General features: G+C 42.1%; 1 protein-coding gene across 1 annotated transcript in view; it reads right to left on the bottom strand.

Moving 5' to 3' along the window:
* Positions 1–22697, bottom strand: part of HS2ST1 (heparan sulfate 2-O-sulfotransferase 1) — a 140051-nt gene extending 117354 nt beyond the window's left edge. Inside the window, exon 1 of the mRNA XM_020794578.3 lies at positions 22448–22697. Within this exon, the coding sequence (XP_020650237.2) occupies positions 22448–22571 (124 nt within the window). The 5' untranslated portion in view covers positions 22572–22697. The remainder of the gene's footprint in view (positions 1–22447) is intronic.

The following is a 22697-nucleotide window of genomic DNA, read 5'->3' as shown; positions in this document are numbered from 1 at the left end:
GGGTGCGTGGGAGGGAGGGAGGGAGAGAGGGGTAGCAGCCTGCTCATTACCCCCAGGATTTTCACTTTTACCCCATTTGGGGTAATTTACCCCAGTTCCCCGACTCATGTACTAAGGAGTAATTCAAAATAGCCATCGTATTTTAAATACAGTGGTGCCTCAAATAGCGATGTTAATGCGTTCCGCAAAAAACATTGCTATTTGATTTCATCGCTATTCAAAACGCAGTTTCCCATTGAAATGCATTGAAAGCCGGCTAATCCATTCCAATAGGAACGAATTGCCATCGCTATTCAAAAATCTCCATGGGAAACATCGCTAAGCAAAACGTGGTTCCCCCATTGAAATGCACTGAAACCTATTCAATGCATCTCAATGGGGGAAAAAATCCAACAATAAATTAGAGTGAGAACAAAGCCAGCCAGCAAGGGAGCGAGGAAGGAGGAGGAAGCCAGCCAGCCAGCCAGCCCAGAAGGAGCATCGCAGCGACCCGCCCGTCCCTGCCTGCCGGGGGGCGCCCGGCGGGTCCCTTTGTTCTTCTCCTCCCTGGACCCCCAGCGCTGCCAGGAGCAGCCGGAGCCAGAGGAGGCCCGGCCGGGCCGCCGGGAGATGGGTGCCCGCCGCCATCCCGGGAGGAGTGAGCCGGCCGAAGCACCGCTCGCCGCCAGCCCGGAGATGAGCGCCCGCCGCCGCCTCGGAGGAAGAGGAGGAGGTGGAGCGGGAGACGGGGAGCCAGGCGCACAGCTGCGGCAGGGCCCTTTCCCTTCCCCTGCCGCCGCCCCGGGAGGAACGAGCCGGCCGAAGCGCCGCTCGCCGCCGGCCTGGGGATGAGCGCCCGCCACCGCCTCCTCAGAGGAAGAGGAGGAGGTGGAGCAGGAGACAGGGAGACAGGCGCACGGCCGTGCCAGGGCCCTTTTCCTTCCCCCACCACCTGGCCCCACCAGCACCACCAGCACCAGGGCCCCGCCTGCCCACCCTCTGCAAGCTCTCGGCCCACAGCAACGGCTCTGAGGACGCCAGCCCTCAGCCCTCGGGGGCCGGTGAGTGCAAGAACATTTTAAAAATACTGTACTGTAGCGAACACGAGGCTGTTTAAACTATCGCTAATCAAAAATCGCCCATAGGGACCATCGCTAATTGAAGCACAAAAATGCCCTGAAAAACTAATTGCTATTCGATTTTATCGCTATTCGAAGCGCTCGCTATTCGAGGCACCACTGTACATGTAAAAAGTAAACCAAGTTCTTTGGGAGGGTAAAAGGAAAAATAATAGAGGTTACTTTTTCAAGAACAGTGTAACTATTTTGTAAGCAATTCTGTTTCTTTTTACTAGTAGTGTCATTTTATACAGTACAGTGGTGCCTCACTTAAAACGGTAATCCATTCCAGGAAAACCGCCGTTAAGCGAAAACATCGTAAAGCAAAATTTAAAAACCCATCGAAATGTACTGAAACCCGTTCATTGCGTTCCAATGTTCAGCAAAAATCCTCCATACTGTGGCCATTTTCGCTGCCTGTACAGCAACAAATCCATCCCTAAACACAGCGGGGAGCCATTTTAATTAACCGGTAGCCATTTTGAAACCGCCGATCAGCTGTTAGAAAAACATCGTTTTGCGAAGAATCGGTTCCCGAAGCAGGGAACCGATCATCGCAAAGTGAAATTCCCCCATTTAGACCATCGTTTTGCGATCGCAATTGTGATTGCAAAAAGATCGTCATAAAGCGGATTCGTCATAATGCGGGGCAATCATAAAGTGAGGCACCACTGTACTGTCATTCTTCATTTCTGCAGCTTTTTTCACAGTGCCACTGAATAAGAAATATTCAGACCCCTCATAATGAAGAAGTCAAACCATATGTTTAAGCAGGCTGACTTTTTCATCAGAAAGTCAATTAGTTTTTTCATTTACTGTATATACCTGAGTATAAGCCTAGTTTTTCAGCACTTTTTTTGCTGAAAAAGCACCCCCCTCGGCTTATACTCGAGTCAGTATCAAAATGACATGTTCTCCCCTGCAGTGCGGGTGTTCTCCAGACTCCCCCACTCATCTACAGGAACCTGCAGCCTCTGTGGGTGGTCCGATGACCCAGGTTAGGTACACTGCATTTCTGCTTCCAGGACTTTATCATCCTCCTCCTTCTGCATATTATATGTACCCACCTTCCTCCTCTCACCTTCCTCCTCCATCTTCCGTCTCCCTTCATCTTGTTACACAGCTGTAGAGCAGTAGATAAGTGCAGCATCCGGTATGAGTCCTCCATCCACAGCCAGTGAAGTGTGTCTCGCAGCTCAGAAGGGCAGTATCTTCAAAAACATTTAACCTACTGATGCCTTAATTAATGTAATTTTATTGGTATCTATTTTTATTTTTGAAATTTACCAGTAGCTGCTGCATTTTCCACCCTCGGCTTATACTCGAGTCAGTATGTTTTCCCAGTTTTTGTGGTAAAATTAGGTGCCTCGGCTTATATTCGGGTCGGCTTATACTCGACTTTATACAGTAACTGTTCCTGTTAAATATCACTCTTATGGCTATGACAACTAGAAGAGTAATTATCATCATTATCATATTGCTAAATCATACATAAATAACTTCAAGATTTGCAACTTAACACAACATATGATATAAACACTATATATTGTCCATGTTCTGATTATTTCTTTCTTCACTATATAAACATCCTCCCTCCATATAAATCTGCAAACCAGATTTTAGAGCTTTATTCTTTGCCTTACACTATGCCACAGGTTCCAGAAATATAGTGTTAACAATGATATATAAGAGGATGAGGTGAAGGACGAATGAAGAGCACCTCATCCAAGCAAGGAAGATAATCGAAGAATAGCCGAGCACTATAAGATTAGAATCCATGCAACTTTAATGTAGCAATTAAAAATTGCCTACTTTCTTTAAAAATTGCAGTAAATATATATTGGCTGAAATCCTGCCACTTAGAGTAGCAAGTTGCACTAGAGTAGGTCCAATGAATCAGTGGGGATAGGGTGAGTCAACTCCTTTGTAAATTCCATTGATTCAAATGGCTTGATCTAGTTTCAACTTACTTAAGTACAGTAAGTCACAACTAGAGTAGGCCCATTTGAATCAATTTAATTAAGGAGTACATTTTCTAGTGCAACTACCCCTGCTAAGCATCAGGGTTCTAACCACTGTCTTGATCCTGCTTTAACCATCTGCTCTAGTTAAAGCAGCTTAGAGCAATCTATAACAAATTTCCTGCTTCAAACCGGTTGGACAAAAGCACAGCAAGTTACAGCCAATTAACATAACTAGAAATGGTTTAGGCTAAAGAAAAACAAAATAAGCATAAAGAAATCAAAGTTACCACTCTGGTTGCAATATTATGCATTTTTACAAGAAAGCTGGTCTGACTGGAAGAGTTTAAGTAAATGTTTGTAAAACTAAGCATGCCTTTTTCTTCCTATAAACTCCATTATGTGAGATCAAGACATGTAAGCTGCATCGTAGAAGTCTATCAACTACGATGTGTGACATTCCAGTTGGAATCTGCTTATTTTATCCATTTTCTCATAAACATGCCCAATACTAGTTATCGTTCATTACTCCCATGTAATACAGTATGGCTGTTACAGTCTTATTAAACTTGGATACAGCAATCAGATGTAAAATTGTCCAGTTTTAGATATGAGAGCAATAACTGTCACCCACTGTGTGTTTTTAAAAACAAGATTTTCTATATATAGAAATAAATACCTCTTGAATCTCTGGGCTTAAAATACCAAGATAAAACCACGTGTACATATTGTAATAATCATGGATTGTTACTTCAACAACACTTTAAAATTATTTATGTGGATTATGAACATGTGGGCTGAAATACATTATATGGTAGTCAATAAGACATTTCACAGTATAAAAATCGCTTCACATATCCGTAAACATTCTTAAGTATGAAAGTTATGATATGTTATTTTTTTTTCTTCCTTCAGTCTACAGCTCAACTCAAAAATACTGAGCTGTCAGATACAGTAAGCCAGGGTGGGCAATTGGAGGCTCTGTAGATGTTATCTTCCAACTCCAATCAATCTTTGACAGCATAGCTATTAATGAGGGACTATGGAGGAAGTAGCACAACAACATCTGGAGAGTTGCAATTACTAAGGAAAATTAAATCATTACCTCTCCCCCACTGTCTTGTAAAGCTTAACATTTCCCCTGCCTCCCCCCCCCAAAAAAAAACAAAGCCATTGTGTTTCAGTATTAACTTGGATAGTGCAGATCCATCAATAATATCCAAGGTTTAAATCACATATGAAAAAATATGTGGATAACTAAAAAGAACACTGATACTAAAACAGTGAAAACAAGCACTGGTAACTCTTCAAATAAAACAATACTGTACACTACTGATGTTATACCTACAGCTTCGAAGATACACCTTCCAAAATTGGGGCAATTTATGGAGCAATAACCCAGAAAATTAACCTTTCCAAGCTCTGGTTAAGCTTTTGCTCACAAAGAGCCTCAAATGAGCAAGTATCTAGAAATCCATGTGATTGTTTTTATTTTTGTTTTTTACAATAACTGTGGACACTTAAGAATTTCTCAGGCTATTCACACTTTGTAAGTTTAAAAAGAAATCAGAACTATAAACTGTGTCCCTAATTACAAATATTTGAATTTCTGCAATATACTCACTATATGTGATTGAAAAGGAAACAAGCAGTATCTGTTCATTCATGTATCGTAAGGTATGCAAGTGATTTATTTAAGACTTCTAAAAAGGATGCCATCATAATGAACATACTTATTAAGTGGACTAGAATTCAACAGCAGCATAGGCTAATTCATCCTGCCTTAAAAGCATTTCACATTAATGTTTAAACTGCCTTACAGCCAACATAAACAATAATTCACTGCAAATCTCTGAGATTAGTACAACCAATTTCTTAAAATTTTGATTATTGCAAGGAAAATTAGTCAACCCCAGCATTTAAGCCTGCTGGTAGCACCTCATCTAGCACAACCTCCCACACTTGAGCTATCTATCTTTGTAAAAAAATTGTTACCAATAGTTAACTTTTTCTCTCTGCTTGTGAATAATGCAGATTACACATTATTATTAACTTCAAGGAATTACATTCAGGTGCTTAAGCATGAAATTTAAATCTTGACTGAAGTATTTTGGGGACTGATTCAGCAGACTTTAGCAGAAGGCAAAGTCCAAGATGCCAAAATTTTACTAATGCTTCTTATAGAGTGGTGCCTCGACTTAGAAACATCCCAACTTATGACCATTTTGAGTTACGACCAGCTCCAGCTGCAAAATTTGGCTTCAACTTGCAGCCGGAGCTTCCAGTTATGAACAGAAAAAGGCAGGGGAAAAGGCGGGGAATTCAAATCGCTAACCATTGGTAGGTGAAGAGGCTGCTTCTTTGTAGCTCTTTCGCCCCAGCAGTTAGAGTGAGTGTGATCAGAGGATTTGGACTGCCTGATAAGGTAAGGTGCTGCTTTCTGCTTTTTAAAAACTGTTCTGGGTGGGGTTTGCAGTGTGGTTTTGGGCTGGGGGGTTATGTTTCTGTGCTGTGATGGGTCTTGGGGGATTTATTTGTTTTGGGTTTTTTCCCCCATTTCCGATGGGTCTTGAGGGGTTTTGTTGTTTTCTGGGGGTTTTTCCCCATTTCCTATGGGTCTTGCAAGATCTGCTTGCTTTTTCCTTTGCTTTCTTTGCATTTCCGATGGGTCTTGCACAATCTGCTTGCTTTCTGCTTTGCTTTCTTTGCATTTCCGATGGGTCTTGCACGCTTTGTTTGTTTTTCTTCCCCCCACCCTTCGGCCAGAAGGGATTAATAGCGTTTCCAATCTGTCTTGCAGTGATTTTGGGGGAGGGAGGGTGATTTTTTTTCTTCGTCCTGAATGGATCAACTGCATTTCAGTGCATTCCTATAGGAAACGGTGCTTCAACTTACAACCATTTTTAGTTACAAACATAGTTCCGGAACCAATTAAGCTTGTACGTCGAGGCACCACTGTATTTATATGGAGACTGCAGTCAAGAAATTAGAAGAAGACTGAGCCTACAAAGGGCAGCAATGAAGGAACTACAAAAGATAATCAAGAGTACAGATGTGTCGCTGGAGACCAAAACAAAGATCATCCACACTCTTGTATTCCTGATCACCATGTATGGGTATGAAAGCTAGACAGTTAAGAAAGCTGTAAGGGGGGAAATGATTATTTGAAATATGGTGCTCTATGAGAGCATTTGTTACTGCATTTTACTGAATTTCACATAAGGTAGAAACAAAAAAGGGGGCAAAGGGAAAGGGTTCACAAGGAGGTGGACTGGTTTTACAATTTCTTCACTCCATGACATTTTGGATCTTCTCATAATTTGTTCATCATCGAAATGACTAGATAGGTGGGGTATAAATACAATGAATAAATGAATAAATGAATAAATGAATAAATGAATAAATGAATAAATGAATAAATAAATAAATAAATAAATAAATACTTGTTCACTTATTTCTAATTACCACCAGTGCTGGGGGACAGCTTTGTGGATACCTTGGACCGCTAGAAAGACAAACAAGTAGGTCCTGGATCAAGTCAACCCTGAAGTTTCTCTGGAGGCAAATATGCTGAAACTGAGGCTGTCCTACTTTGGGCACATCATGAGATGACAAGATTTTCTGGAAAAGACAATAATGCTGGGAAATCTGTTCCAAAAGATTTACCAGTCCTGTGGACTAGTCTTTTTGGGAGCACAGAAAATGGCACAAACTTGATCGCAGAGAACACACAACAGGGCAGTTAAAAATCACATTTAATTTAGAAGATCCTTATGATGTTATTCAGTATAACTGAAATATGTTTGGACTGTTTCACAATTCCATTTCTAAGAAATAGATATCTATACAGTATATCCTATATGCAGCAGCTATCAACTTAGCGTAAGAGTTATCATTAAAGAAGAAGGAGGCTGTTTTTCAGAAAACATGGCTGAAAAACAGGAAAAACAGGTGGTAATTAGAAATAATGAAAGTAGTGTAATAATATAATTGTATATAAGCATCTAAATTAACCCTCTTTTATGAAAATGCAATAACACGAATACCTTCAATATGCTTGAAAAATTTTTTTGCATGATTTCTAGTTAGAATGTACACATATAGATGAAAGTTAGAATGTCCTTTCAGAATATTAAAATCTGTACCACCTTCATGACTTTCCTCCTAGTCTGAATCTTTCAGACACCCGACTGCATGTTCATAAACAGGAAAGCCACCATTGGCCATACCTTAACAACCAGCACATTATGAGTACAGTATATTCTCAGAGATTAATACACTTATATTGTGAGAACAAACAGGTTGTTTGTACAGTTTCTTACATATAAAAGCATTCCAACTAGGAAAGTTTCCAAATACACATACTTTTTCTTGTCCCTAAGACATTTAAGGATCAAACAGGAGAGAGAGGAAAAAAGGATAGAGAATTTCTTGGAATGCAAGGCCCAAATGTAGTGTCACAGGTATTCTTGAGTGCTGGTATCTCTGTGAGTGGAGCCAAATGCAAAAAGGTGGGATCAAAAATATCACCACATTTTAGCTCAAAGTCCTTTTTGGCCATAGCTATACAGGAGAGGTCTCATAACATCTTCAAATGCTTTTAAGAAAACTCTCTTGTGCAATCACTAGGCAGTCGGCAAGAAATCATATCATGGAGAAGGATGTGACTATCTATGGAACCCCACAAGGCAAACTGTGACTCCAGAGGGGTATATTTACCTGTTGGGCCCAAGAATCCCCACAATCCGAAGAAGGGTCACACTGTCAGTTTTTATAAGGATATTACAATAGCAGTAGTTCCATTTTCTGTTACTTTCCTATTTGTACCTAACATGGAATTTACATTAAGATATCAAAAGTTTTATTTTCAATTTCTTTAATTATGCCTCATGTGTAAGTTACTTTTTTTAAAATAGCAGTCACATAGGGTCCACATACAGCATTTACTGAGCTATCTGCAGGCCAAAGATCTGCAATCCAAGATCACTTTCACCTGCCATTGCATCTTCAAATTGTTATAAAAATTCCTTCCTCTTATGTGGAATAGTTACACCTGCTTATGCTGAACCACCTTTGCTGTTCCGATACCCTTTGCTTTACTTTTGAGACAATCTTTTCAAGTTCTTCACAAAGTCTTATTTTAATCACCCAAAATAATTCAGTGTCATCAGTAAACCTGGCAATCTGAAGTGCTCAGACAACTCTGGATCCTTATGAAAAATTTAGAATCACCAAACATAGCATAAATCCCTGCAAGTGCCTCCACTCTGAATGATGATTCCTGACTCCTACCGCTCGTTATTTATTCTTTAACCACAATCACTCCTATCCCACAACTGCTGCTATGTTTTATAAGAAGTCGTTGAGGGACTTGATTAAAAAATCTAGACATCCAGACAAACACTGCATCAGTCTGTCCACAATTTTACTGACACTTTCAGATAATGTTAAGTTACTGAATCTCGACTTGTAGAAACTATACTGATTCTTCTAAGCAGGATCTATTCATCTATGTTGTTTACTTGTTTATCTTTAATTAGATATTGGGGTTCAAATCCCAGGTAGCCGGCTCAAGGTTGACTCAGCCTTCCATCCTTCCGAGGTCGGTAAAATGAGTACCCAGCTTGCTGGGGGGGCAATGTGTAGCCTGTATAATTAAAATTGTAAACCGCCCGGAGAGTGCTTGTAGCACTATGGGGCGGTATATAAGTCCAATAAATAAATAAATAAATAAATAAATAAGTGATCTGCTCCATAATTTCTCAAGATCTGTGTTTGAAAAAAGAACCATATACAGTAATATACTGGGTCCCCACTGAAGGTGTTTTCATCTACCGGCAGACAAGATTTAGGACATGCTCAGGAGTACTGTGCAATTTTCTACTTAACATCATAATAGGAGCTGTAAGATAAACTACCACTAGCAAAACATGAAGATAAAAGAGGACTGTATCTATTTTCTTAAATACTGTACTGGAGATTTTAAATAACAGGAACAGGAAGGCTTAACTAATAAATAAATACATTGTATTCTGATATGAAAGGAGATTGTATACAAAATATTATACCTGGAAATAAAATACTTTTGGTTCTACTAACATGCAGATTTGCATGTGTGGTTAAATAAATTTCATTTGTTTACAGTTATACTTATTTGGTAATGTTATTTATATTGAAAAACAGTATGAATCCAAAGAAAATTCACCATCCTGTTTCATCCATATCCCAAATGTTTTCTAGCTATGAATTCAAGGGACTGTCCTACAATTTAACACTGTTAACTCCCATTGTAACTTTTGAATACTAAAGTTCTTACAGATGCTTTGGTGTTTGCATATTTAAATAATGAAAAACTAAACTAAAGCATTATATTCTTATCTCCTATAAAACATTAGAATCTCTTCCATTTTCCTGTGAGTAATATAACTGTTTCTAGCACACAAGCTAATCACCTCCATCTCTGTTCACTGGAAGCTTAACCTCTTGCTATTGAACCTACAACTGTCAAAACAAGAGCTTCCTACAACACCGTGAGCATCTTTGTTGTCAATATTCTGACACCTCCAATATTCTGACACCTCCTTTTAATGAATCATTAAATCTTCACCATAAATTCCACCCACTAACAACTTACCCACATAACGAAGAGAAACGCCTTAAGCAGACAACTGCACATAAGATATTGAATGGAGATGAGAAGTACTAAAGAGCTATGAGTATTTACGTAATTTCAGCACACTGACTTGCACTCAGGGTCAATGTTGAGATGTGCTTGCTTTCCTCATATTTCCACAAAATGTTGAGTGAATAGTACACCATACATCAAAATGTATACATTAAATATTTTATAAGCACATCTTAAACATATTTGCCATATCTGCAAATTCCATACAGAAATACTATGGAGAACTGGGAGTGACACCATATCTGAAGGTGCCGGCCACAGAGACTGGTGAAACATTAGGAAGAACAACCTTCAGAACACCACCAAAGAGCCCGAAAAAACCAACGACTATTAGATCCCGGCCGTGAAAGCCTTCGCGAATACATTGACACTATATCACTATCCAGCAGGAAACCAAGTTCCTGCTGCATAATATATGGAGCAATCCTATATCAATCTCTGAAGTGGGTGGACATTTGAGTTACTGTTCTTTGTAGCACATCATCACGGTAAAATTGTCTCATTTACAAAGTCTTGACACACTACCATTTCAAGTGTGGAGGATGGATGTAGTTCAGTACAGTATACAGAAAATTCTGCATCACTTTTCTGTAATCACTAGTACAGACCATTGTTGCTTCCAGGAACAGATGGAACACCTTTTTACTATTATTTAAAGAGTACTAGAGAATAATAGCAGAACAATGCAGATCTAAGATGCAAAGACAATACTAAGTACTGCATGACCAGTTATTTACTAGGTAAATAACTGTGTGTCTTCACCATCCCTAATTATTTGTCTTCCACTCTAGCACTACTGTGATACTTCTGTTTACTCAAACAAATGAGACACTCCAATAACCAACTTAATTGATAAAGATCATTAAAATGCTAATCCGATTTAATTTATTTATTTATTTATTTATTTAATTTATATGCCGCCCACTCTACCCAGAGGTCTCTGGGCGGCTTACAATAATTAAAATTCAATATTAAGATACATGTAATCCTCTTTTACACCATATCAACAAAAATTCATCTATAGCAATAAAATATTTATGCAGAATACATCTGGCCCAAAATATCACCTAATGCACTATATTAAGACAAAGGTAAAGCCAAAGCACGTTACAGAATTCAAAAAATAGATGATATTCTATAAGGTACAGTCACCTTTTAGGAAGCAACAGATAAAAACTACTGGCATCTCAAGTTGCAGGTAATTTGCTGATGCTGGTAATGTGTGGATTTCACCAACCAGTAAGCAAACTAGTGTGTACTATGTGAAACACATACAGTGGTGCCTCAACTTACGAACATCCCTACTTACAAACATTTTGACTTATGAACAGCTCCGGTCCCAACATTTTGCTTAGACTTGCGAACGGAGCGCCCACTTATGAACAGAAAAAAGGCAGGGAAAAAAGGCGGGCAATTCAAATTTCTAACTGTAGGTGGCAACGAGGCTGCTGTACTGTAGTCATTTCATTCTTGGCAGTTAGAGAGTGTGTCGTCCTCAGAGGCTTGGGAGAGCCTCCTTCTGCTTCGGAGTTGAGTGTATGTGTATATGTATGTGTGTGTATGTGTGTCTGCAGGGAGGTAAGCTGCTGTTTATAGCGCTTGCTGTGTTCTTTTTAATTTCTTGGTGATTTTTTTCTTTGGCTGGAATGGATTAATCTTTTTTCAATGCATTCCTATAGGAAATGGCGCTTTGACTTACGAACATTTCGACTTAAGAACACCATTCCAACACAGATTAAGTTCATAAATCGAGGCACCACTGTACACTCTTGTAGGTATTCTGCAGGACAGGAGAAGAGAGATGGAGACATGGGTTCTAAATGGCACCTGCTTTTTAATCACTCTCAGTTCCAAAAGAGGTTCTGCGATTCATTTCAGCTGAATGAATTTACAACATTCCATTAATTGTAAACTCTGCACAGTCTGGATTCCTGTATGCAAAAGACAGATTCTAAGGTTTGGCTGCATGTGATTACACACTCTTTTCAAATCTTCCCTACCCACAAAGAAAGGTCGGAAGTACAGTAGATGAACCAGCCCAGGGCCTCCCTTCAGGACTGAGACTTCCAAATACCTGAAAAGGATTACATTCCCTTTCAAACTGATGAGCTCTTGCTGTTTCAACAGTTTAACCAAATTTCTCATTACAATTATAAAAATTATAAATATATATATATATAATAACAAAGCATCTTCTATCATTTTTGTTGTACAAATGCCTTCTTAGCCATTTGTACAACAAACTAGTACATATTATCCTAATAGGACAGATAACAAATGATTAAATATTAGCCCAAATTGGGTGTGTGGAGAAAGCCACTTTGTGAAAATCAGAAGCAAACATTTCTATGTAAACTAATGTAGCAACTGTGGGCCTGAAATAGATTGCATTTATGTTTGTAAGAGACTGTCACTTCAATTTGTAACAGAATGTGGAGATTTCACTTTTAACTATACAACAGTTATCTCACATTACTCAAACCAGAATGAAAATCTTGTTCAATGTAAAGGCACATTTGCTTGCATAGCACAGAATTCTATTCCATCAGATGGTATTGAGAAAATTTGTTCTATCAAGTTCTTCTCAAGCCTCCAAGAATTACTTTCTTCTGTCACCAGTCAAATTCCACAGTTTTACACGTCACACAGAAATCAAGCCAACCTTTATTTTTTTCAACTTGAAACTGTAACAGCAATTTTTTTTAATGCAGCATGGTTTATCACACTAATCTTTACTCTGTATTTTAGGTAATTATTTAGTTCCTTCAGCTAAATAGCAAATGTTTTAGCCAACCATGCACTCATTAGCAGTAGGTCATAGATACCATTCTTCAGGAACAAAGACATTTATAATCTGAGTTACTGAAACCACATGCATTAGAAATGTGGCATTATTGAAAACAGCAAACTGACATTAACACAACAGAATATAACAACCCTAGTGGCAGCAATTTTCAGATATTAAAGGCTCCCCCTATACCCCAAGGCTCCCAAAGGCTTCCCCAAGTCAAAAGGAATCCCTAAGGAGCCTTGGAATGAATAGGAAACTTTAAATTAAAGGTTACTATCTGTGTTCAAAACAAGTACTGCAGGACAGACCCAGAAGAGGAATTGACTGAACCCCAATAGTTGTCACTTTTAGCACATGACTGAGACCACTCACACGCATTGTAAGAGCTCTCCAACCCATCCTTGACAAGAATACTTCACTCTCCCAAGCCAAGGATAGCAGGTCTATGCTTGCTTACAGACAACCCATCAACCTCAGGCAATTACTGACACACAATGGACTACATTTTATTTATTTATTTATTTATTTAATTTATATGCCGCCCACACTACCCAAAGGTCTCTGGGCGGCTTACAGCATTTAAAATACAATAAAGATATGTACAATTAAAATACAATTAAAATATATATAAAATTGCCATCAGACCCACAGTTAATATTATTTCAGTTAAAAGCCTTCTGGAACAGGAAGGTTTTGACCTGGCGCCGAAATGTCATCAGTGTCGGCGCCAGACGAATCTCAGTCGGGAGGGCATTCCATAGTCTGGGGGCAGCTGCCGAAAAGGCCCTTTGTCTGCAAGCCATCCCTCTTACCTCCTTGAGGGATGGCTCTTTCAAAAGGGCCCCCTGGCTAGATCTTAACTGCCGGGTAGGCTCATATGGAAGGAGGCGGTCCTTCAGGTATCCAGGGCCCAAGCCGTTTAGGGCTTTATATGTCAAAACAAGCACTTTGAATTGGGCCCGGGCAGCAACTGGTAGCCAATGTAACTTGTACAGAATAGGCTTGATATGTTCCCTGGCGGCCACACCACTCACCAGCCGCGCCGCTCGATTCTGAACCAGTTGCAGTCGCCGGACCGTCTTCAAAGGCAGCCCCACGTAAAGCGCATTGCAGTAATCTATACGGGATGTTACCAGTGCATGTGTAACTGTCATGAGACTCCGCTCGTCCAGGTAGGGCCGTAGCTGGTATAGTTTCCGCAGCTGGAGGAAGGCGCCCCTAGCCACCGAGTCCACCTGGGCTTCCAGTGTTAGACTGGGGTCCAGGAGCACCCCCAAGCTGCGGACCCTGTCCCTTAGGGGGAGTGTAATCCCATTCAGGGCAGGGAGATGGCCCTCCAGCCTGTCTGGCGAAGCACCCACTAACAGCACTTCCGTCTTGTCTGGATTGAGTTTCAATTTATTGACCCTCATCCAGTCCATTATCAGGTCCAGACACGAGTTCAGGACAGAAACCGCCTCACCTGGATTGGTGGAAAACGAGAGGTAGAGCTGAGTATCGTCAGCATATTGCTGACTCCTCAGCCCAAACCTCCTGATGACCTCTCCCAGCGGTTTCATGTAGATGTTAAACAGCATGGGGGACAGTATCGAGCCCTGAGGAACCCCATGACATGAATGCCATGGGGCAGAGCAACTGTCCCCCAGCACCACCCTCTGGACACGGTCAGCCAGGAAGGAGCGGAACCACCGTAAAGCAGTGCCCCCAACTCCCAACCCAGCCAGCCTATCCAGAAGGACACCATGGTCGATGGTGTCGAAAGCCGCTGAGAGGTCCAGGAGTATCAACAGGGTCACACTCCCCCTGTCTCTCTCCCGGCAAAGGTCATCGTACAGGGCGACCAAGGCAGTCTCTGTACCAAAACCCGGCCTGAAACCCGATTGAAATGGATCCAGAAAATCCGTTTCATCCAGCAGCGCCTGGAGTTGCCCAGCCACAACCCGCTCCAACACTTTGCCCAAATAAGGGAGGTTCGCTACTGGTCGGTAGTTAGCCACCAGCCTTGGGTCCAGGTTTGGCTTTTTAAGGAGTGGTCGAATTACCGCCTCTTTCAAGGTGGTAGGGACCACTCCCTCTCTCAAAGAGGCGTTCACGGCCTCCTGGACCCAGGTGCGAACCCCCCTGGCTGATCTTCTAATTAGCCAGGATGGGCAAGGGTCGAGCGGAGTTGTGGTAGAACGGACAGATCCAAGCACCCTGTCCACATCCTCAGGTCTCAGCAATTGAAACTCATCCATTAATACCTGACCAAAGCACGGTGCGCTGGACACATCCTCTGATTCTGCAGTAACTGTGGAGTCCAACCCACTGCGAATCTGAGCAATTTTTTCCTCAAAATGGATGGCAAACTCATCACAGCGAGCTGATGAGCAGTCCAGGACCTCCACCGGATTTCCCGGTTGAAGAAGATCCTGGACCACCCGAAACAGCTCGGCTGGGCGACATTCTGAGGAAGCAATACGGCTGGAGAAATATTGCCGTTTCGCCAGCCGTATTGCCACGAAATAGGCCCGATAATGGGCTCTAAGTCGTGTTCGGTCGGACTCCCAGCGGGATTTCCTCCACCTGCGCTCCAGCCGTCTCCCCTCTCGCTTCATCGCCCGCAGTTCAGAAGTATACCAAGGGGCTGTCTGGGCTCGGCGAGCAGGGAGAGGGCGCTTAGGCGCAATCGTGTCAACAGCCCGGGTCATCTCCTTATTCCATAGGGTGACCTGAGCTTCGAGAGGAGCGCTGACCATATCAGACGGATAATCCCCCAGAGCATTCAGGAATCCATCTGGATCCATTAGTTTCCGAGGGCGGATCATCTTAATAGATCCCCCACCCTTGCAGAGGGAAGAAGAAGCTAATAGTCTAAACTTGACCAGGAAGTGGTCTGACCATGACAATGGGGTCACAACCAACCCCTCCATATCCAAACCACCATCTTCCAGTCCCGTTGAGAAAACCAGGTCCAAGGTATGGCCCTTCTCATGCATTGGGTTGATGACACATTGAGACAGCCCCATGGTTGTCATGGTGGCCATGAAGTCCTGAGCCGCCCCAGTCAAGGGAGCCTCGGCGTGAATGTTGAGGTCCCCCAGCACCAACAGCCTGGGAGTCCTCAACACCAGGTCCGAGACTACCTCCGTCAGCTCAGGCAGGGAGACTGTTGGTACGCAGCAGGGTGGGCGGTACACCAACAGAATCCCTAACCTGTCTCGCGAGCCCAACACACAATACAGGCCCTCAAGACCTCCTCTCAAAGGGATAGGAAGCCTGGTCAAGGAGATAGAACTCCTATAGACTATAGCAACTCCCCCTCCCCGACCCTCCGAGCGACCTTGGTGCTGGACCGAGTACCCAGGCGGACACAGCTGGGAGAGGGGAACACCACCCTCCTCTCCCACCCAGGTCTCAGTAATGCACGCCAGGTCAGCCCCCTCATCCAGAATTACATCATGGATGAGGGCAGTTTTATTTTGTACTGACCTGGCGTTCATCAACAGCACCATGTGGCTCGAGGGTTTGCTGATATGGTCACCTGATACCCTCTGGTTGGGAGTAGGACTAGAAGAGGGGATAGATGTAAGATATCTAACCTCTCTTCTCCTACGCGGGCATGTTCTACCCCCACCGCCATTCCTTCCCCTACCCAGCACCACCTCAATGACTGCCCCCTCCAACGCCCTCCCCCCTTCCTGTTCCATTAGATCCGCTGTGGGTCTCTACTTAATTGATGGCAATTAAAAACAATTTAAAAAACATTTAAGACATATATAAAATAAAACATTTCTAAAGCCCCTTCTCTCCCCCCCACCAAGTCATGTGGCTCATGTTTGAGAGGAATGAGGCAGCCTGGAGCAGCAGGACCTGGTCCTGCAGACACAGAGGGGGCCGAGCAGCTCTTCTGGAAAAGAGGGCTGGCATCCAGCAGGGGCCCAACCACAGTCCACTGCCTCTCACCCAGTGGCTGTGGCCGGCCGATGATCCCTGGCTTCCTCCTCACGCAGGCACGCTGGTCTGGTCAGGTCCCAAAAGCAGCTCTGGCTAAGAGCTCTCTCTCTCCCTAGGCCAGGTGGCTGGTGTTCAAAGGGAATGAGGCAGCCGGAGCAGCAGGACCTGGTCCTGCAGACACAGAGGGGGCCGAGCAGCTCTTCTGGAAAAGAGGGCTGGCATCCAGCAGGGGCCCAACCACAGTCCACTGCCTCTCACCCAGTGGCTGTGGCCGGCCGATGGTCCCTGGCTTCCTCCTCACGCAGGCACGCTGGTCTGGTCAGGTCCCAAAAGCAGCTCTGGCTAAGAGCTCTCTCTCTCCCTAGGCCAGGTGGCTGGTGTTCAAAGGGAATGAGGCAGCCGGAGCAGCAGGACCTGGTCCTGCAGACACAGAGGGGGCCGAGCAGCTCTTCTGGAAAAGAGGGCTGGCATCCAGCAGGGGCCCAACCACAGTCCACTGCCTCTCACCCATAATACTGACACATAGATGGAGACTAACCCCTGCTACAAAACCAAATGCCAGCTCTGCCCCCACATTTATTCTGGCAACACAACTACAGGGCTTAACAATGTCACATACAACATAGAGATTACCTTTACCCAATCCTCTGTTAATGTTATATATGCCGTCCTTTCCCAACAATGCCCCTCTGCACTCTACAAAGGACAAATAGGATAATATCTATGCAAAAGAATTCATGGACACAAATTGAATATCAGGAATGGCAATACACAGAAACCTGTTTTTAATAGTTTCAGTTTACCTGGACAGTGTACAACAGTGGTCCCCAGCCTTGGGCCTCCAGATGTTCTTGGACTTCAGCTCCCAGAAATCCTGGCCAGCAGAGTTGGTGGTTAAGGCTTCTGGAAGTGGTAGTCCAAGAATATCTGGAGGACCAAGGTTGGGGACCACTGGTGTACAAGATCTGAAAGTTTTCATTCTGGAGAAGAAAATTAAAGGACAAGACTCCAGAGGACTGAGATAAAATATATACATGTGTTTAAAACTAATCTCAGCAGACTCAATATAAGCCAAGGCTTCTTAGGCCATTATCAAATGTAAAATACTGTGTTGTATCTCCTGTATTCCCAGCTATATTTCCTTTCTACTAACCAGTGACATCTCACAAGCCTCACTGGTGATTAGAGATACTCATTACCATGTTGTTCCCACTTATGTATTTGCAAAGGCTTTCACGGCCGGGATCTAATGGTTGTTGTGGGTTTTCCGGGCTCTTTGGCCGTGTTCTGAAGGTTGTTCTTCCTAACGTTTCGCCAGTCTTTGGCCGGCATCTTCAGAGGACAGCACTCTCTGAGCACAGAGTGCTGTCCTCTGAAGATGCCAGCCACAGAGACTGGCAAAACGTTAGGAAGAACAACCTTCAGAACACGGCCAAAGAGCCCGAAAAACCCACAACAACCATTATTCCCGCTTGTTATCTATAGCCTGGAATTAATTTAGCCACCAATCATTGTCATTGTTTACAGAACAATGGTTCCTGGGAGGGGAACAGAAGATCAGCAGGGATCCTAAAAGTCATTGCCAGGTCTACAACTTTTGCTCACAGTCTCTGCTTTGGGGTCATGTATAAATATTTGTCATGTAGTCTCACTCTTATGTCTGAGGAAGTGGACTTGTCCACGAAATCTCACGTCAAAATATAGCAGTTAGTCTTTAAGGTGCCACGTTTTTGTCTCCTTTATTTTTCTTGTGTTCTTGACTGATGTGTTTGATTATACCACAACCATTTATTACTGTGAAGCCACACAACAGGATTTCAGCCAATATATTTTTTCTATCAGATGTCACTTAACAGCTGGCATGATATACCAAATTATTTAGTAATATACATACACAGTCTAAGCAACACTACTGAGATCATTTGGTTTCGGGATGCTACCTCCAAGGAGATATCAGAACAGCATACTCTTTATGGCACAAAATTCTCCACTGTGTGTATTCATTATCAAAACCTCAATTTCAAAATAAGTTTTCAAAGTTTGCCAAAGCAGAGGAAATTGTGTATTATTTTTCAAAATAATCTAAACAGTATTTAATTTAAAAGCAGATTATGTTCATTTGACAACAATAATAATTATTCTTTCAATTTATATGAACATAAAATATAACTCCTATGACCTTAACTCATACATATTTGGAATAAATATGGGCAATCAAATAATTAAATATATTGATAGTGACTTGGATCAGAAGAAGGAGCAGAGGAAGACCACAAACTAGATGGATAGATAAAATCAAAATATCACCAGGACTAGCATGGATTATAATAAAAACTGTGCTGTCAATTCTGACTTAAGGCAACTCTTTTGGGGGTTTTTAGGTAGAGGGTACTCAAAAGTGGCTTACCACTCCTATCTTCTGGGGGTAACCTGAGACTGTGCAGCTGAACTCCCAATCTCTGACTCTATAGCCAGATACCTAATCATACAAAACAGTAATTTATGGAAGCACAAAGGAAGACCTGTATCCAACAATGGAAGTCAATGGGCTAATAAAGAATATGACAACTGTTTTTTTAAACAAGAATTGGAATCATGGAAAGTTATTTGACTTTTGTAGGTGCAGTATTACAGAGTACAGTGGGGTCTCTACTTAAGAACGTCTCTAATTAAGAACAATCCAACTTAAGAACAGCTCCATTTGCTAAATTTTGCTTCTACTTGAGAACAGAAATCCAAGATAAGAACAGGGAAAAAAAACCTTTCCTGCTCTTTTTTTAACCTTAGGTCATCTTAGGTTAAAAAAAAAATTCTCCCCCTAGTGGTAGAGTACCTACTGTATTAACCAGCTTTGCATTAGTTCCTATGGGAACTAATGCTTCAATGTACGAATGCACCTCTACATAACAAAAAAACAGCCAGAACGGATTAATTGGTTTTCAGTCCATTCCTATGGGAAATCTTGCTTCAACTTAAGAACGTTTCAACTTAAGAACACCATTCCAAAACGGATTAAGTTCTTAAGTAGAGGTTCCACTGTAGTTTCTATGGACGGAAAAGAGCAGATACGGATTAAATGGTTTTCAATGCATTCCTATGGGAAATGCCGATTCAACATAAGAACTTTTCAACTTGAGAACCACCTTCCAATACGGATTAAGTTCTTAAGTAGAGACCCCACTGTATAAGGACTGGCTCAATAGCTTGATGTCACTAGTGAAAGCACTCCCTAAATTGCACTCTATTTAAAAGACTCTGGACAATGGGATCAGGAAAGAGGAAATTCTCATAGTTCCCAACTTCCCTTACTGCTTCCCATGCCACTTTCCATGCCATTTCATAAGGCCACCCAACCTTTTGCAGCATGTGGTATGTGTGTTGTGCAAGAATAAACAATTAACATTGCATCCTTGACCCTCATTCCAGCACCACAAAGGCTCTATTGCCAAAAACTGGCAATTAGGAAATTCAATCAAGGGTGTTCAACCTATATCATTTATTTATTTAGCTCTTAGGCATTATTGTGACTTCCTACGGTATTAGATGCGGATACTGGAAGTCACTATATTTGCCAGGATCTAACATATCTTACCTTCTATTTTAACACAACCATCCCTTGTTTGTACCCATCTTGGCATATATTAATTCCATACTTTTATTGTATATAATTTCTACCTATCCAATTCTACTATGTGTTCATCTCTCAGACTAAGAGTTTATTACATAATCAAACACCCTTCTTCATTCCACCTAACAGCATTAAAGTTCACCTTTTCATAGAAGGAGAATTCTACCTCATAAATCTCAGCCCCTTTCTGAAAAGTTCTGAACACTGAAGTTAAAGATAACAAACCTATACATATTTGGGAGTAACCTTTACTGGAAGTTGCTTTTCAGTAGATATGTATAGGACTGTGATCAGTGTATGACCTTCCTTAAACTCATCTCCGTACATAGAATCAAACATCAGTTAACTCTGTAACCTCACCAACATCTCCACATGCAATTCTTTTTTGAAAAATATTTGGCTGCATGGTCCAAAATGCTGCATACCAGTATTCTAGCTGTTTTGAAACCAGCATATATACTTGGAAAAAGAAGTGGATTACAAATCAAAAACTTGATTATATATTATGGATTTTTTTCTACCATATGATTAAAACCAATTGTTCCACAGAAAAATTTTATTACCCTGACTGATCTTACCAAGCCATAATTATATGTATCTACTTTATATTGATTTGGTTTTACTAGTATTGATTGATTGAACTGTTCCACAGAAAAACAACAACGTATAATAGCTATTTTTATTCTTTACAACCAATTATGCAAAGTACTGTATACCTATAAAGATCTTAAAATTTAAATTTTGCCACAAACTCTCTATTCCCATGCATCTTTTCTTTATCTGTCTCTTGATGCAATTTAGAATTCCCTGAGATCACAGTAATGAAACATAATAGGGAATCTTCGATAATAGTTCTAACTTTCCTGTAGTCAAGTATAAAAATTCAGCTGAGTTCATCATACTTTTTATAAGAAAAGTCACAGAATTACAATTTGCTTGTGTTTGTGATGAGCCAATGCTTTACAATAACAGAGCAAATTTTATGACAGCTACTTCTCTAACAACTACATAAAGTAAAATTCTTAATACTTTATCTCATTTATTGAGTATATATAACTGAACTTATCTCAGCCCGGAAAGTTCACATACAGCATAGCACAGTCACATGTACCACTAAGCCTCAATAATTTTCCTAGTTTCCTATATGTACAGTCATATGAAAATTCCCTGGTCCTGGGAAAGTTTATACTGTACTAAAGGAATGTAAGAGTTTAAAAGGTTCCTACAGATAGTCTGCACTCTTCTGTTTATCCTATATTTTAACTCTTTCAGCAAAGTTTCTTAAAAAAATAGCAGCTGAGTTCTACAGACAAATTTACAAAGTCTAGGTGAATTACCCTTCCTTGAATGCAGCTGAAGATACAAAATGCCTTAAAGAAATAGCATTTTTTAACCCAAGTCTTTAACTATGTTGTAAAGCATCTCATATATCACATATTACAGAAGTAGTTGTCATTACATTTGCTATTATATCCTATTCTGCTTTTACAAACTGAATCAAGGTCCAGTACCCATACACTACCCCTTCCTAGAACCACTTGCTGACAGAAATACTGTAGCTGAATTAAAGAGAGTATCTTAACAAAGAACGGTTAAACCAGGAACACCTGCCTATGTAAATTACTGAAACAAATTAAAGAGAGCTCCTCTGAGCTACAATTTAGCCAGGTAAGTTCTGTTGAACGACACTGTTGAAAAAAAAAAAAAGAACGGTTCTGGAAATATACACCTCAACAGAATGCATACATGTATAAAAATAGGTAACTCTCCCCTACAGGGGAGAGGAGTGAAAACTCATAATCCGTGACAGCACTGTTTTTGACGTTTTGTTTTTTTTTTTAAATTTCAGCAATCAGGTTCTTTACAATCGTTTGCAAACGTACGCTCTGCACCCCATCTCTCGCTTGGTTTCGTAACCTGGGGCCAAAAACGACACAGGGACCCACGGCGACGCCAGCACTCCCGCCTGTACAGCTGTTAGCCTCTTCTGCAGTGATACCCACAAGACTGAATCCGAATTATCCCGTTTCCAGAGAGAAGACACGGAGAAAGGCCGTTCAGACGAGTACTGGCTTTCTGACATTTTACTTCCTAAACCCCGAAGCCCCTCCAGGTCAGGGCGCTTTCCCCGCTCCCCACCCCCGGCTGGCTGGCCGGCCCCATCTCCGCCACCGACTGCTCCCAAATCGGTGGTAAGCCACCCTTTTCTCCCCATCCGCTCCTCAAACTGGGGCAACCTCGTTGCCACCCTCGGTCCTCCGCCCAGGGCTGCCGCTTGCACTCCCTCGCTTCCCCGCCGTGCGATGCCCAGCTCTAGGAAGCTCGTTCCCAGGGCCGCCCCTCACTCACCCAGCTTCCCACGGGATTCCTCCAGCTTCTGGATCTGGTTCTCGAGGAAAAGGACGGACACCCCGAAAGCCAGCACCGCCAAGAGCTGCAATTTAGGCGGCAGCATAATCCGAAGCAGCCCCATCGGCAGCAGGCGCCGCCGCCGCCGCCGCCGCCGCCGCCTGAGCGCCGCCCGCCTGGTCGCACGTCCGCCCGGGGGGTCACGACATCACGCGGGGCCCGTGCGGGGAGGCCGGCGGGAGCCTCTGCG

Source organism: Pogona vitticeps, chromosome 4 (assembly GCF_051106095.1).
Source record: "Pogona vitticeps strain Pit_001003342236 chromosome 4, PviZW2.1, whole genome shotgun sequence".
NCBI classification, from domain to species: Eukaryota; Metazoa; Chordata; class Lepidosauria; order Squamata; family Agamidae; genus Pogona; species Pogona vitticeps.
This window is presented reverse-complemented; position numbering and strand designations above follow the sequence as displayed.